The following is a 14,737-nucleotide window of genomic DNA, read 5'->3' on the forward strand; positions in this document are numbered from 1 at the left end:
CAGCAAGCAACCAAAAGGAGTGTTCCAAGTCCTCTCCATGTTCGATCAGGATGCACAAAAAGCACACCTGTAAGCCTAAAGATGCGAGTGCGAGGTTAGGACCTGGGCAGGTGTTGCCACCTGGGCTCCTCTGCTGGGGAACCTGGGGGCACTTCAGCCAGAGGTCCACTGTAGCTACACAGCATCGCCGGCTCTACCCCAGCAGGAGACAGCAACGCCAGGGGCCGGGACCTCTGTCCCAGAGACCCTCCGTGCCCAGTCTGTGGTGGGACAGTGTGCTTTGCTCCTGTGTGTTCTCCCTGCAAGTGGGGGCTGCAGCCTCCCGCCTGACCTGCTGGTTTGCACAGGGCACCTCTGCACAAGCCAGGGTGTCTGCAACTGGAGCAGCTCAAGCTTAGAGCCTGCCTTAGCGGGGAGATAAGGGATTTGCTCTTCGCGCATGCTTCCTTTCCTCACAGGCAGCACTCACATGCCTAGGGAAGATGGTGAGCCCTGAGTTTCTTCTACCTGCCCCAGCTTTAGGGGCCAACATCGCTGCAGTTGGGTGGGTTAATCCATGGAGCCGTGGTAGTTACCAAATGTACTTATGTATTAAGTTTCGGTATGTTCCGATATCAGTGACAGCCCAACATTTTAATTTTCCAGTGAAATGGTAGCTTAGAATTACTTCCTTCATGGTTTCTGACTGCCCTGCCCCACTTATGCCCCATGATGCTGTGCCACTGTGACCTCAAGGTCCTCTTATTTTTAATGATAGATTCTATAATGTCTCTTAAAAAGGCTAAGGTCCAATAATTTTCACTGAATGTTCACATTTATATAAATGTTCAAGCGGATATCTTTGATATTTTAACCCACAGATTTTGCAAAAAAGAGATTTTTTTTCACTGACATCTTTTGTTCTCTTATTTTTAGTGCTCTGTAACATGTGAAAGAGGAACACAGAAAAGATTCTTAAAATGTGCTGAAAAGTATGTTTCTGGAAAGTATCGAGAGCTGGCCTCAAAGAAGTGCTCGCATTTGCCGAAGCCCAGCCTGGAGCTGGAACGTGCCTGCGTCCCGCTTCCATGCCCCAAGCACCCCCCATTTGCCGCTGCGGGACCCTCGAGGGGCAGCTGGTTTGCCTCACCCTGGTCTCAGGTAGGGAAGGCCCTCGGTTCCTGGAGAGTGGGCGAGCACAGCTTGGCCTGGGGTTGGCAGCTGGCTCCCGGGGATGCTTCTGCAAGGGTGTTTTCCCCAAAGCTGGCCAAGCTACTGCATGGGGTTTTCTTTCCAGAGCATGTGCGGGTGGCCTGGTTCCTGGGTGTGGGTGTGGCTTTCTGAGGATGGTCTCCAAGTGTTGCTGAATCTTTCAGGGCACATGTGTTTTCCTCTAAATGTCACCCAATTAAGTATAAGGAAATGCAATGCTTTGGGTAAAATCTGGGCTGAGTTCCCCAGAGATGAGTGTGAACAGGAAAGGAATGTGAGCCCTGGAATAAATAGGTGGTTGTCAGTTTACAGTTCTTTTCAGCCCACCCTCAGCCCTCACTGTTTCCTGATCGGGTCCCTAGCAGCCTCACACCCACCACAAAGACCTCGGGGTCTCTGTTTCTGTGTTCCTCGTTGTCTGTGCCTGCGCCTCCCTCCACCCCCACGATGCTGCTGGCATTTCTGCTTTTGGGTCGGGGTGGGCCCAGACCCCTTAGGAGTTCTGAAGGCTGACACTCGGTTCTCTGCAGCACACCGCAAGCGTGTGCACCGGCTTGTGGCTGCCCAGCAGAGTGGCGCTTTATCTGGTCTCCTTTTCCCATCTCTTGGCTGGGAGAGTGAGCCTGTTTCCAATTTACACAGAGGCCTTCTGCCTGCTGCAGAGGCCCTGGCTCTGATTCTGTCGTTTTGGAGAGATGGAGGTGGAAGGAAGCAGGCGAAAGGGAATAGGAGTGACTGTGTGTGGCAGCAGCCCCTACATGCGCTCTCTCACTGTCTTGCCCATCTCCATGAGGGTCCCTAACTGGGTGCCACAGTGGAATGAACAGGAATAAGTGCAGGGACAACAGCTAGCCCCCGTGGAGAGCCCTGTGTGCTGGCGCTGCTCTGAGTCAATTCCTTTCTCTCTCCTGTTAACCCTCTAAGGGGTAGCATTATCATCCCTATTTCACAGATGGGGCAACTGAGGCACAGAATCAGCCCCCACAGCGCTAGTGAGAGGTGCAAGCTCACCTGCTCGATGGGGTCCACACGTGTCATTTGGCTTCGGAGAATAGTCACTGCACTGGGGTCCTTGGGTCCTAGCCATGGTCCTGCCCGGGGCCCTCTGCTCTATATCCCCACTTCTGGGAGGCAGACAGAGGTTGCATTTCCTGGGCGAGGGCAGCAGAACAAAGACCCGGTCAGAGCCTGTTGTCATAGGGGCTGAATGCTGGTTGCTAAAAAGCAAATGACAATGACCTCATGCGTGTGCTTCTGCTTCCCACCTCATCAAAACACCTCCGCCCCCGGCCAGGGTTGCATGACCATAACAGGTGGCACACCCAAGGTGACGTCCTACGTTGATCGTGCCACCAGGACACACGTCACCAAAGCCTTTCCTGCAGCATCCAGCTAGGCCTCCGTGGCTTCCAGCATCTGATTCCAGAGGTCACTGGGCTGTGGCCTGTGCTCTGTCATTCAGAGAAATGTTCACAGGTCTTTGCCTGTCTCCAAAGACATTTCCCAAATAATCAGCGTGGTGCCTGGTGCCACAGGAATAACCCTATCCACAGTGTACATACAGCCTTCCCTCTCTGCCCACCTCTTGCCACTGTCCACAGAGAAGCCCCTGCTTGGCCTCTCCCAAGAGTCCTCTTCCCCGTTTGCCCACTCGTCCACCTCTTCAGGCCAACCTGTTCTGGGTCCCCCTGCACCGTACCAGGTGTTGCTATGAGCTCTCAGCATAACAAGCCCATCCCAAGGAGAAGGGAGCATCCTCCCAGGGAGCACCTCACACCTTCAGTCTCCCCTAGGGCCTACGCTAAAAGGAAGTATGGACAGAAAACAGACGGCTGCCCGGACACGCTTTCTATCCCATTGTGGGCCCCAAGCCTAGTAAGGCTAGCATGGATCAAGGCTGCTCAAAAGCAGATAGGATCCCTGTAATCCCAGCACTTTGGGAGGCCAAGGCATGTGGATACTTGAGGTCAGGAGTTCGAGATCTGCCTGCCCAACATGGGGAAACCCTGTCTCTACTAAAAAATACAAAAATTAACTGGGTGTGGTGGTGCATGCCTGTAATCCCAGCTACTCAGGAGGCTGAAACAGGAGAATTGCTTGAACCCAGGGGGCGGAGGTTGCAGTGAGCCTGGATGGCGCCACTGCACTCCAGTCTGGGCAACAGAGAGAGACTCCGTCTCAAAAAAAAAAAAAAAAAAAAAAGCAGATTGGATCACATGAAAACCATCAAGAATGATGTTTATCCAGATTGCTTTGTTATGCTACGTGTTTTACATGTATATATATTTATAAGTGTGTATATTCACACACATATGCACTCACACACACATGCATAAACCACATATACAGTCATCCCTCTCTATCTATGGGAATTGGATACCAAAATCTGAGGATGCACAAGTTCCTGATAGAAGATGGCACAGTATTTGCATGCAGCCTACACACACCCTCCAGGTGCCTCATGCCATCTCTGGATTATTAATAATACCTAATACAATGCTGCACATCACTTCATTCTCATGGAGTCAATGTACTAAGTGGTGCAATTTTTGGAATTTTGTGAACCTTTTTTTTCAAATATTTTTGATCTGCGGTTGGTTGATTTGGTTGGTTGATTTCAGGGATGTGCAACTCACAGAAAAGGAGGGCTCATTGTCTTTGATATACCATATATATGCCAGCTATGCACCTAACCCATACTGAGTATTCAGGAAATGCTTGCTGAATGGTGAATTTTAAAGGAAAGGCAAATTCAATGAGTGGGTCCCGGCAGCTGCTAATATTCCGTCTTTAGAGTAAAGTTTCCTCCTGCAGCACAGACCATCAAAGCACACACTTGTCTGGGGTTTTTCTTTCATTGTCCATGGATACTATGCATCTGCTGAGAGACCTGTTTGTGACGGTGCCATCTTTAAAAGCCAAAGGTAACCCTCATTGGCCAACCATGTGCTTCCTGGCTGCTGACCCGTGATGCAAGTGGAAACAGATACACCCAAGCACACTGCTGGTTGGGGTGGGCTGGAGAGTGCATCTGTGGGTTTAGGAGATCCAGGCCATGTCCTCGTGTGTGTGTCTGTGTGTGTGTGTGCATGTGATCAGAAGAGGGAGAGGCGCTGCCAGAGAAAGCAAACAGAGTGTGGCCAGAGGAGCTCATAAAGAGTCGTGCACAGTTCACATCCCGGTCAGGTGACCAGGCCCCGTAGTAACCAATTTGATTGGGTTTTTGATGATTGAAGAATTCCTGAGACTGACCTGCCAGTGGGGCAAAACCCACCATAGGCCACTCCACAGGCAGAGGGCTCCCTGCCTGCACAGCCTGTCCTGGAACAGAAATCAGTGCAGGTGCCTGTTGGGCAGCCAGGGTCAAGGTGTAAACAAGGGAGGCTGAGCTCAACAACCAAGCATCCCCCAAATGCTGGGTGAGATGGAGCCATTGGTCCCTGATGGTGACCAGCTCTCCTCAAGCCTGTGTCTCTCCTCTCATATCCACCATCCTCCAGCTTGTAGGACCCCACCCACACTGCACAGCCCATCTCTCATCCTTCCTAGCCCCCAATTCCCTTTCCTGTGGCCACTTCCAGCCCGCCACTGGTCATCTCTCCTCTGGAGAGGGACCCCACACTGTGTCTCATTGGCAGCGTCCTGCGCTGAGTAATGTCTCCAAAATTCATGTCCACCCGGGACCTCAGAATGTAGACTTATTGGAAATAGATGCAGATGTAATTACCTGGGCTGACATCATCCTGGATTAGAGCGGGCACAAACCCAAAGACTGGCTGTCCTTGTGAGAAGACCACAGGAAGACACAGGGACTCCTCACATGGAGAGCAAGTGTCGGGTGCCACTGGCTGTGTGATGGATGACAGAGGCAGGCATCGGAGGGGTGCCCATATGACAAAGAACACCGAGGACTGCCGGCACCACCAGATTCTGCACCAGGCACGACGGGCCCCCCCTCAACCTCCAGGAGGAACCACCTCTGCCGCTCATACCTTGATTTTGGATTTCTGGCAAACTAAACTGTGAAAGAATAAATTCTGTTGTTTCGAGCCCCTAGTTTGTAGCGATTATTACGGCAGCCTCAGGGAATTCACAGGGGTGTTATTTGTGTCCTTGTCTCATTGTGTCTCTTCCTGACCCCAGAGAGGGTCAGCTGCCTGAAGGCAAGTGTCTTCTTTCGCTTTATATGCTGCAGAGTCCTAGCCCAGAGCCACGAGGAGCAGGGGTATGTGAGCAGGAGGGGCTGGGTCTCACTGAATGCCCGTGGCTTCTGCGGGCACTTGGACTTCTCCCGTGTCAAACAAGAGACACAGAATCTCAGGGCCCTGTGCCTTGCAGCCCCTGTGGCCAGGACATTGGGAAGTGATGGACTTGCTGGCTCTTCCACTCTCGGCCTTCCTGACTCCCCCTGAAATGGAGTAGCCCTAGCTCTGCAGGCCTCTGCCTTCACTCACACCCACCACCCACCGAGACCCAAAATCAGCATCCGCCAACTTAAACCCAGCCCTGCACGGGAACCTGCAGTGAACCAGGCAAGTTTGACATAGGCAAAAAAATAATAATAATAAATAAATAAATAACACATTCTTTTTGTTTTATCTAAATCTTCGTAAAGGAACCAAACAAATATTTATCTGAACCAATTTAATCCACCCTGGAATCTTTTTTCAGTATTAGCTAAAATTTTACTAAAATAAAACCATTTCAAAATGCCCTCCAAATGACATCACATTTCACTCCGCTCGCTGGAGCTCTGGGTGTGCATGTGTGAGATGGTGTTGCTGTGTATCAGTCCGCTTGTTTTTTGTTGGTTTTTTTTTTTTGAGATGGAGCCTCGCTCTGTCACTAGGCTGGAATGCAGTGGGGTGATCTTGGCTCACTGCAATTTCCGCCTCCCCAGCTCAAGCGATTCTCCTGCCTCAGCCTCCCAAGTAGCTGGGACTACAGGTGCACACCACCACGCCCAGCTAATTTTTGTATTTTTTAGTAGAGATGGGGTTTCACCATGTTGGCCAGGATGCTCTCGATCTCCTGACCTTGTAATCCACTCGCCTCAGCCTCCCAAAGTGCTGGGATTACAGGCATGAGCCACTGCACCCGGCCATCGGTTCGCTTCTTTAAAAACTGTAGTGTCTGAGCCTGGCTGCAGCTGTATTTCTTTATTTCTCCACAGAATTTTTGGTGCCAGTCCCTGAGCTCTGCAGGAACTGGGAACCCGGGGAGAAGCAGCTCATAAAGAGCTCACCCCAGCTCTGCGTGCTTCACCGGGTTGTGGGCCAGCTCCACTTCTGCTTCCTGTTTACCTCCAAACCAGATGCAGCTTTTTCATTTAGAAATACATGAACCCCTCCCCCAAAAGTATTCCAATTAGAAATAAATCATTGAAATTAAATGATTGGAGCAGGGAACATTTGAACTCTATCCTTTGCAAGCATGTCCTATTTTAAATGGACAAAAAGTATCAGTAGCTACAAACTTTGCCCAGAAGACCTGTCATTTTCTCTCTTTTTTTTTTTTTTTTTGAGACAGAGTTTTGTCTTATCACCCAGGCTGCAGTGCAGTGGTGCAATTTCAGCTCACTGCAACCTCCCCCTTCCAGGTTCATGTGATTCTCCTGCCTCAGCCTCCCAGGTAGCTGGGATTACAGGTGTGCACCACCACTCCCAGCTAATTTTTGTAATTTTAGTAGAGACGGGGTTTTGCCATGTTGTCCAGGCTGGTCTCGAACTCCTGATCTCAGGTGATTCGCCCACCTCGGCCTCCCAAAGTGCTGGGATTTCAGGCATGAGCCACTGCACGCAGCCCCCTTCCTTTCGTTTTCTTCTGAGTCTGCTGTCTTTTGAGTCAGATGAAGCAGCAAGTGAGCTAGGCAGCTGAGTCAAGGCATTTCTCAGGCAGACACTTTGCCTTCTCTGTCTGTGAGAAATGTGGGTGAGGGGCAAAGACAAAACTGAGGACCCTGAAACTGAACCCTAACCTCTGGCTGCCAAGCCCACGTTAACCACCCTCCGGCTTACTGCAGAGACTTCAGGCAAATTTAGAAAGTGGAAAGCAAGCTTTATCATTATTTAATGTATACCCTAAAATACATCTAAAACCTAAACTGCGTCTTTAATAGCTGTTGCCGGTCTGAGATGCTCAATCTGTTTAAGTCATTTTTACCATAAGCTGGCTGAAGTCTTTATCCACCATGATTCATCTGCTGCTTTCTGAAGTTGTAACTTTTCCTGGGGGTGGTAATGGCTGAAAGGGCTGTGTTTACCGTAGCGCTTGTGCCCAAGTCTCTGCCTTCACACAGTGGGAAATTGTCAGACGGTAATGAATGGCCCGGGCCTGGCTGAACTTTGCCACCAGACAGGCTTATTCTTGTGACAGTCTAAAGATCGCCGTTCCTATTATTTGGTCTGCAGGATTTCTATTGATTTAGATGTTTTGCTTATCTTCACATTTCGTGGTGCAGGGCAGTGCAGGACTGATTTAAATCACTGCAGTCATTTGGGCTTAGTGTCAGGTTGTTCCCACGCTAATGTGGTCTGGGAATGGCTGGCGTGCGATCACCTGTTGGACACTGACCCCACATGCAGAGACAGGGTGTGCCCTCAGTGCTGGGCAGTGTGGGGGGGCCCCGGCTCATTCTGGGAGCTCCCCACAATTTGGTCAATTTGTGACCAGGACGGTGCACACACTGATTTGGAAACTCATGGGCACTGAGGGGCAGCAGCCGTGACAGAGAATGAATTTGATTTTCCACCGTGGCAATTAAGACTGCATTCTGCACCAAGTGCACACAGGAGCACACGTGCCTGCGTGTGTACACAAACACGCACAGAGTGCATGGAGATCTCAACCGATGTGGCTGGGTGAGCGCTGCACAGTCTATCCCAGGGTTATCCCCTGAACCCTGATCTAGTCTCCCACCTCTGATAATTCCACACTAAATCAGCTCTCATCATCTTCCAAAATTATGTGGTGCCCAGAAAAACAAGAACTGGCCTGCTGCTGGATAGAGAAGGTCACCATACACACCTCCTGAGTTTGAGGGAGTTTATATTTGTAACCAGTGGGATTTGTACAAAAATTCACCTCAGTTATGTGGACAGCAGAGGTTTCTGTGAATAAGGCCATTGAGGTCTCTGCCATCCCATCCTGAAATGAGCATGAACATTTGGTCCTGGAATAGTGGAAAGTTACAGGGCAGAAGCTCTAAGCCGGGAGAGAGAGAGTACACCAAGGCCGTCAGGAGGAAGGTGAATAAAGAGAGGGACTTAGAGCAGGCCTCTCAGGAGAGACTTCACAGTAGGAAAATAAATGGGTGAAGCCTGTGGCCTCCAGGAATTAGCATGTATTTGTTTATTTTCTGTTCCCTTTGTTTGAGAGATGAGCTCTGCCATGCAGGAGTCTGTGCGATTGTCAAGGCTCCAGGTGACTTTTAGGATCCGTCTGTCTGTTTGGAAGTCGCCAAGGGAACGCCTGGAAGGTGAATTCTAAACGGCTGTGCTGAGTTTTAAGCCATAGTATTTGGGAGACTGAGGAACAACTTAGATTTTTTTCTTCCTGGAATGAAAAGTGAATAAACATTTTCAGGTTTCTTCTTTTTCATCTCCTAGTATATCACCATCTTTATCCATTCAAAATATTTTCAAAATGTGCAGCTGAACATTTTTCTTTCATCTTACATAAAGAAATGAAAATTTTGAGAAATGTGGAAGGTTTTTTTCCCCATGAATTTTTCTCACGGGGAATTGTAAAACTCTCTGGACTGGTGCTTCTTACACCTCCTGTGCATAGGAATCATCTGGGAATGGTGCAGATTCTGACACCGTGCGTCTTGGAAGCAGGGATGCTGAGAGTTGGCCCTGATAACAAGCTTCCCCCCAGTCCCCTGTGGCTGGGCCAAGAACCTCATCGTGAGTAGCAAGGTTCTGCAACTGTCCTAAGGCTCAGGGCCGAGTCGATTGTGTTCATCACTTATGTCAAGTGCCTAGTACTGGGGAGGTGGGCGATTGTATTAGCCCGTTCTCACGCTGCTAATGAAGACACCTGAGATGGTCAATTTATAAAGGAAAGAGGTTTAATTGACTCACAGTTCCGCAGGACTGGAGAGGCCTCAGGAAACTTACAATGATGGTGGAATGGGAAGCAAACACGTCCTTCTTCACGTGACAGCAGCAAGGAGAAGTGCTGAGGAAAGGGGGAAAAGCCCCTTACAAAACCATCAGATCTCATGAGAATTCACTCACTCACTATCACAAGAACAGCATGGGGGTCATCGTCCCTGTGATTCGGTTACTGCCCTCCTGGTCATGTGGGGATTATGGGATTATGACACTTAGGGATTATGGGAACTACAGTTCAAGATGTGATTTGGGTGGGGACACAGCCAAACCGTATCAGTGATTAAAATCTGCTGAATAAGTGAATCAGTGACAAAAATCAATCAAACCACAAATTAATTATTTTGGAACTGTTTAAATGATACAAAAAAAAAACCAAACCCATGTGGAGATTTCTTGATTTCTAATTGAGGCATATCTTAAGCAAGAATGGAATTCTGCCTGAGCCACTTATCATAAAATAAATCTAACCTAAGAAACAAAAGATGTTGTGGACACTGATGGATGCAGATGTGACCAAAGAGTTCCTGCGACCTGCTGTCTCAGCAGGGTGACCACAGCCCTAAGGTTCTCGGCACACTGTGTGAGCTAAGTGGGTGTCTGGAATGCAGACAGCAGAGAAAAAAGGCAGAAATGTGGTTCTGCAGAATGTTCAGAAAGATGCAATAAGTGATGGGCAACATCTGGCTCTATCCTTGTGACCCTGATAATTCTGAAATCAAACGTGAATCTCCCCACATTTTTTTTCTACTTTCCGTAGTCATATATTGTTGACGACTTTTTCTAAAATTGGGTTTGAAGCAAAGGGAGTAAGCCTCCCGGATACGTTCCAGACACATGCTCAGGGGCTCAGCCATTCTTCATCCAAAGGGGAAAAAACAAACAGTTCCAGCTTGTGACTTTCAGGGCCATTTGTGTCTCCAACTTTTCTCCTCTCAATGGGCAGATAAAGATGTTTGACTTGCTCCATCACTGAATCCCGTCCCCAGCGATTGAAGTCACTTTGCAAAGCTCTGATTGCAGGAGGTCCCAGAAAGGTTCAGTCCCTGGTTGTTCGCTTGCAGGCTGGTTTGGGCTGTGGAGAACCAGCCCCAGGCCTGATGCCGTCACTTGCTGGAATGGTCTCTGACATACTCTCTTGTAGGTTTGGGGCAGCAAAGGGAGTCATGCATGTCCCCAGTTTTTCACAGTGTGATCCTTGCATTTTAAAGCAGCAGTTTTGTTGTTTTGTTCACCCACCATGCACCAGGACTTCCAAAATGTTATCTGACCCGATCTTCTTGCAGGTGCTCCTTTAATTGCTTACATTTTCAACATATTCCAACCCTAGCCTCGTTTGAGCACAATTTACATGATTTAGTCTAGACAGTGGGTAGTTTTATTTTTCAAATGACTCAATCACAGATTCCAGTGTCTCTGTCTCTTTAGTTGCCTGACCCCTGATTTATTTGCAGTGGTTGATCTCAGATGGGTCCCGCTGGTGTTCTGTGGTGTGTGCATTATGCCAGCTCATGAAAGATAATCTAACCGAGCTCATTCTCTTCCTTCCCTCTCTCTCCCTGTGCTGTTGATACTCTGAGTATTGGGGGAGCCTCAATAGGATGCCAACACCTTAGCAAAATAAGCCCCAGCAGCTGGCGGTGCCCACCCTTATGCATCGGGGGCCTGGGAATGTGGGTGATGGTGCCACTGTAAAGATTGGCTTGTCAAGCTTCTCCCCATCGGATCACCAGAAAGGGTGGCTTGGCAAGGGCATTCCCTGAAGGGCACTACTTCTTTCACGCTAGGCTCAGAGAACAAGGCTGGTATCCCCAGATATGCACCAGTTTCCTTGTGGCCACGCAACTGTCATTGACACACTCAAAAATACTCTAGCCTTCCAGACACTTCTCCTTCTATCCATACCTGAGATTAATTTTGGCCAGCCACTCACAGTTGTAGACAGAGAGACCACCTCAAATGGTCTGGGTGGAGGGGATGGTGCTTTCAAATGCAGAGGCAAGAGGAAATGAGGGTTTACCCCAACCAGCAGTGACAAGGGCTGGCCCTGGGGACAAGAGTTAGGGAAGTAAGTACCTTTGCACCAGGTCCCAGGTGGTAACATCAGCAACCATGTTCTGTGAAATACTGTAAATAGAAACCAAGATGTTAAGTCTTTTCATGTTTTTCAGTCAGAAGGATAACTTGTAGGTAACTTTATTGGCAGAGGGATCTAAGTTTGTTCTTCCTTGCTGCCTGTAATTTGAGGAGATAATATGCCAATCCATGAATATCAGCTTTTTAAATCAGTTTATTTATTTATTTATTTATTTTTGAGATGGAGTTTTGCTCTTGTTGCCCAGGCTGAAGTGCTGTGGCATGATCTCAGCTCACTGCAACCTCTGCCTCCCAGGTTCAGGCGATTCTCATGCCTCAGCCTCCCAAGTAGCTGGGATTACAGGTGCCCACCGCCAAGCCCAGCTAATTTTTTTTGTATTTTTAATAGAGACGGGGTTTCATCATGTTGCCCAGGCTAATCTCGAATTCCGGACCTCAGTTGATCCACCTGCCTCAGCCTCCCAAAGTGCTGGGATTACAGGCATGAGCCACCGCACCCGGCAGTATACTTACTTTTTTAAAAAGTGAACTCAGCCCATACAAAGCCCAAGCCCGGGAACCCTCTGTTGAGACCGTAGAATCCAACTCTAGCGGTTCAAATCCCAGCCTGAGCAAGTCCTGTCCCCGCTCAAGGCTGTCTTCTATCTGAACAACAGAAAGGGTTCCAGGAGTTATGTCAGCTGGGTGGTTTGGAATTCTCTGCTAGAGGCCTGGCCCAGTGCATGCCTGGTGCTTGCTTCTGGAAAAGGTGAGCAGGGACGGTGCTCGCTCGTGCACATCGTGGCCAACCATAACTCCACCTGCCTCTGCGAGGCTCTCTTCCCATTGAAGTCGCTCTTCCCTTGCTGGCCTGCAGCAGCAGGCCTCTTAGAAAGGTGGGCACACCAAGTTGGACCAGGTGCCTGAGAGCCTGGGGCCATGGTGACATGTGTGTGTTGCTCTCACAGTGCACAGCCAGCTGTGGGGGTGGCGTTCAGACGAGGTCCGTGCAGTGCCTGGCCGGGGGCCGGCCGGCCTCAGGCTGCCTCCTGCACCAGAAGCCTTCGGCCTCCCTGGCCTGCAACACTCACTTCTGCCCCATTGCAGAGAAGAAAGGTGAGTGCATGGGGCCCCTCGGCATGACCTGGGCATGGGGCTGGAATGTGAGGTTTCTGGAGCAGTTCCTTGGAGGGCCTGGAGTTAGGGTCTTGTGTCTGATCTACCTTTTCTCTCTTTGCATCTTCTCCAGTTTTACAATGAAATGGTCCATAGAGCAGACCCTGCTGCCTCTCATGACGCCCCAGGACAACATAGACGGTCGTGACATAAGCATGACTTCTTTCCTATATCAATGCTGTTCACTGTATTTAAAGAAAGCAATCTTAACTAAAGCAGCTTTTCTCCCTAGGTTAAACAAAAGCCTCCCTTATTCACTGGGTGCCCTCTAAATGCCATCCCTGTGCACACACAAAATCCCCCAGCATTGCAGAGACAGATGGCCGGGCGCCCGTTAAGGCTATTCTGAGAGATATTGTGGCTCGAGGAAGGCGAGTGGTTTGTCTCAACCAGAGAATTGGAGAATTGAAATTCAGTCAACAGAGGCTCCAACGGGTAGATGCGTGGTTGAGTGAGTGGGTTCAGCACAAGAAGAAAATTTTGGTTTTGCAGGAACCTTCCAAGAAGGGTCTTGTGAAAATAATAAGCTCCACGGGACCCCTATCAGACCTGGGGACTGCCTCTGTGCAGCAGCCGTGGAGCGTGACAAATTCGCTTTTATTTGCCAGACAGAGCTATTAGCTGGCAACATCGGTCGCTGCGCTCGGGATCACTGAGTAATGCAGCTCTGCTCATTTTCAGATGCCTTCTGCAAAGATTACTTCCACTGGTGCTACCTGGTACCCCAACACGGGATGTGCAGCCACAAGTTCTATGGCAAGCAGTGCTGCAAGACTTGCTCTAAGTCCAACTTATGAGTCAGGACCGCTTTCCGTGGCAGAGAAAGTGCCTGCGTGGCAGAGAAATTTCCCACAAATGAGCTGTGCAATCTATGTCGGAATACATCCAAGGAAGATCAAAGCCAAAAGAAGAAAACCATGTTAGCCTCTTTGACCAGGATTGTATGTATGTACGTTTCACTGTGAGCCTGGGTGCAGACCTGTGTCCCCGTGCACACAGCCCCTCCTGTTAGGCTGAAATGTGGCACCCTGGCAGACAGAGCTGTGGCTCGTGAGGCAGAAGGCAGGCTCCACAGCGGGAGAGGCAGCACTCACCCCTGCCTGTATTGCAGCTAAATCAAGTCAAAAAGACAGGCGGGGCTGAACTTGCTAAATGTCTGGTGCCTTATAAAAAGAAGGAAAGGCCATGAAATAAGGAAAACATACAAAATATGTACCCCCAAGTTCACCAGCCTCCCCTCCCACTGGGAAGGCCCCTCGAGCCATCAGGAGTGACCAGCTTCCTGAGTGGAGGTCAGGGGAGCTCCAGGAGGCTGCCCAGGCTCCTCCTCCTCCCCCCCAGCTGCCGAGCATCTCTTACCAGGAACCTGGAGCCACCGCCTAAGCCAGCGTCATCTCTAGGGTCACTGGCCGGGGGACTGCATTCTGATTTGGGACTTTGCCTATGGAAATGGGAAAAATGAAATTCCTGCTAAGGTGCTTCCATCTCTTTCAGATTCATGCATTGAAGGAGAGACTTTTTATATTTTATGTTTTATCTTTCTCAGTTATTTGCAAGTGGGCATCCTTTTAAAAACCCACTTCTTCATGCTTTTCTTTGTAAATGACAGATCGAAGTGTAGGTTACATCAAAACCCTACCATCCTGAGAAGAGTTGTGGTTCTATTATAGCAAACGTCAGCCACACAGCCGATGTGACAATGACCTTAGAGTCCTGTGTTTTGTTTTTGTGTGTTGTGAGATTTTAATCTTTTTTTTTTTCGGTGAGTCTGGCCATTTCTGTAACACCAGGTGGGAAGCCAGGCTGGAGGGTGTTAGGGTGGGAATCTGCCCGGCGTCTCCGGCGTCACCCCCGCCATCCTCAGTGCCGCTGCTGTTCTCCTGTCCGGTGCTGTGGCTCCATTCCGAAGGGGCACCTGGATATTTATATTTGCTGAGGTTTTATAATAAAGTTTATATGGTACAGTGTGCTTCTGAGCTACCTCATGATTCTTCACAAGGTTTGTTTCTGAAATCGAAGGATGGAACAAAGATACCGGGAGACAGGTCTCAAAGCGGAAGAAATGGGGCTCTTGACTGTAGGAGAAAACTAGAAATGGCCTAGAAGAAAGTGCCCCTGAGTGAGGAGGAGGCTGCAGGGGAGATGTTGGCGGTTGGTGATGGTGGCTTCGTGCTGCATTT

The 14,737-nt window shown here is 49.4% G+C and overlaps 1 protein-coding gene across 1 annotated transcript in view; it reads left to right on the forward strand.

Annotated features, from left to right (window-relative positions):
* ADAMTS16 (ADAM metallopeptidase with thrombospondin type 1 motif 16) overlaps positions 1-14,524 on the forward strand; it is a 163,485-nt gene extending 148,961 nt beyond the window's left edge. Inside the window, exons 21-23 of the mRNA XM_003263214.2 lie at positions 916-1,140; positions 12,350-12,497; positions 13,239-14,524. Coding sequence (XP_003263262.2) covers positions 916-1,140; positions 12,350-12,497; positions 13,239-13,354 — 489 coding nt within the window. The 3' untranslated portion in view covers positions 13,355-14,524. The remainder of the gene's footprint in view (positions 1-915; positions 1,141-12,349; positions 12,498-13,238) is intronic.
* Positions 14,525-14,737: the final 213 nt, after the last annotated feature.

Source organism: Nomascus leucogenys, chromosome 6 (assembly GCF_006542625.1).
Source record: "Nomascus leucogenys isolate Asia chromosome 6, Asia_NLE_v1, whole genome shotgun sequence".
Lineage (NCBI taxonomy): Eukaryota > Metazoa > Chordata > Mammalia > Primates > Hylobatidae > Nomascus > Nomascus leucogenys.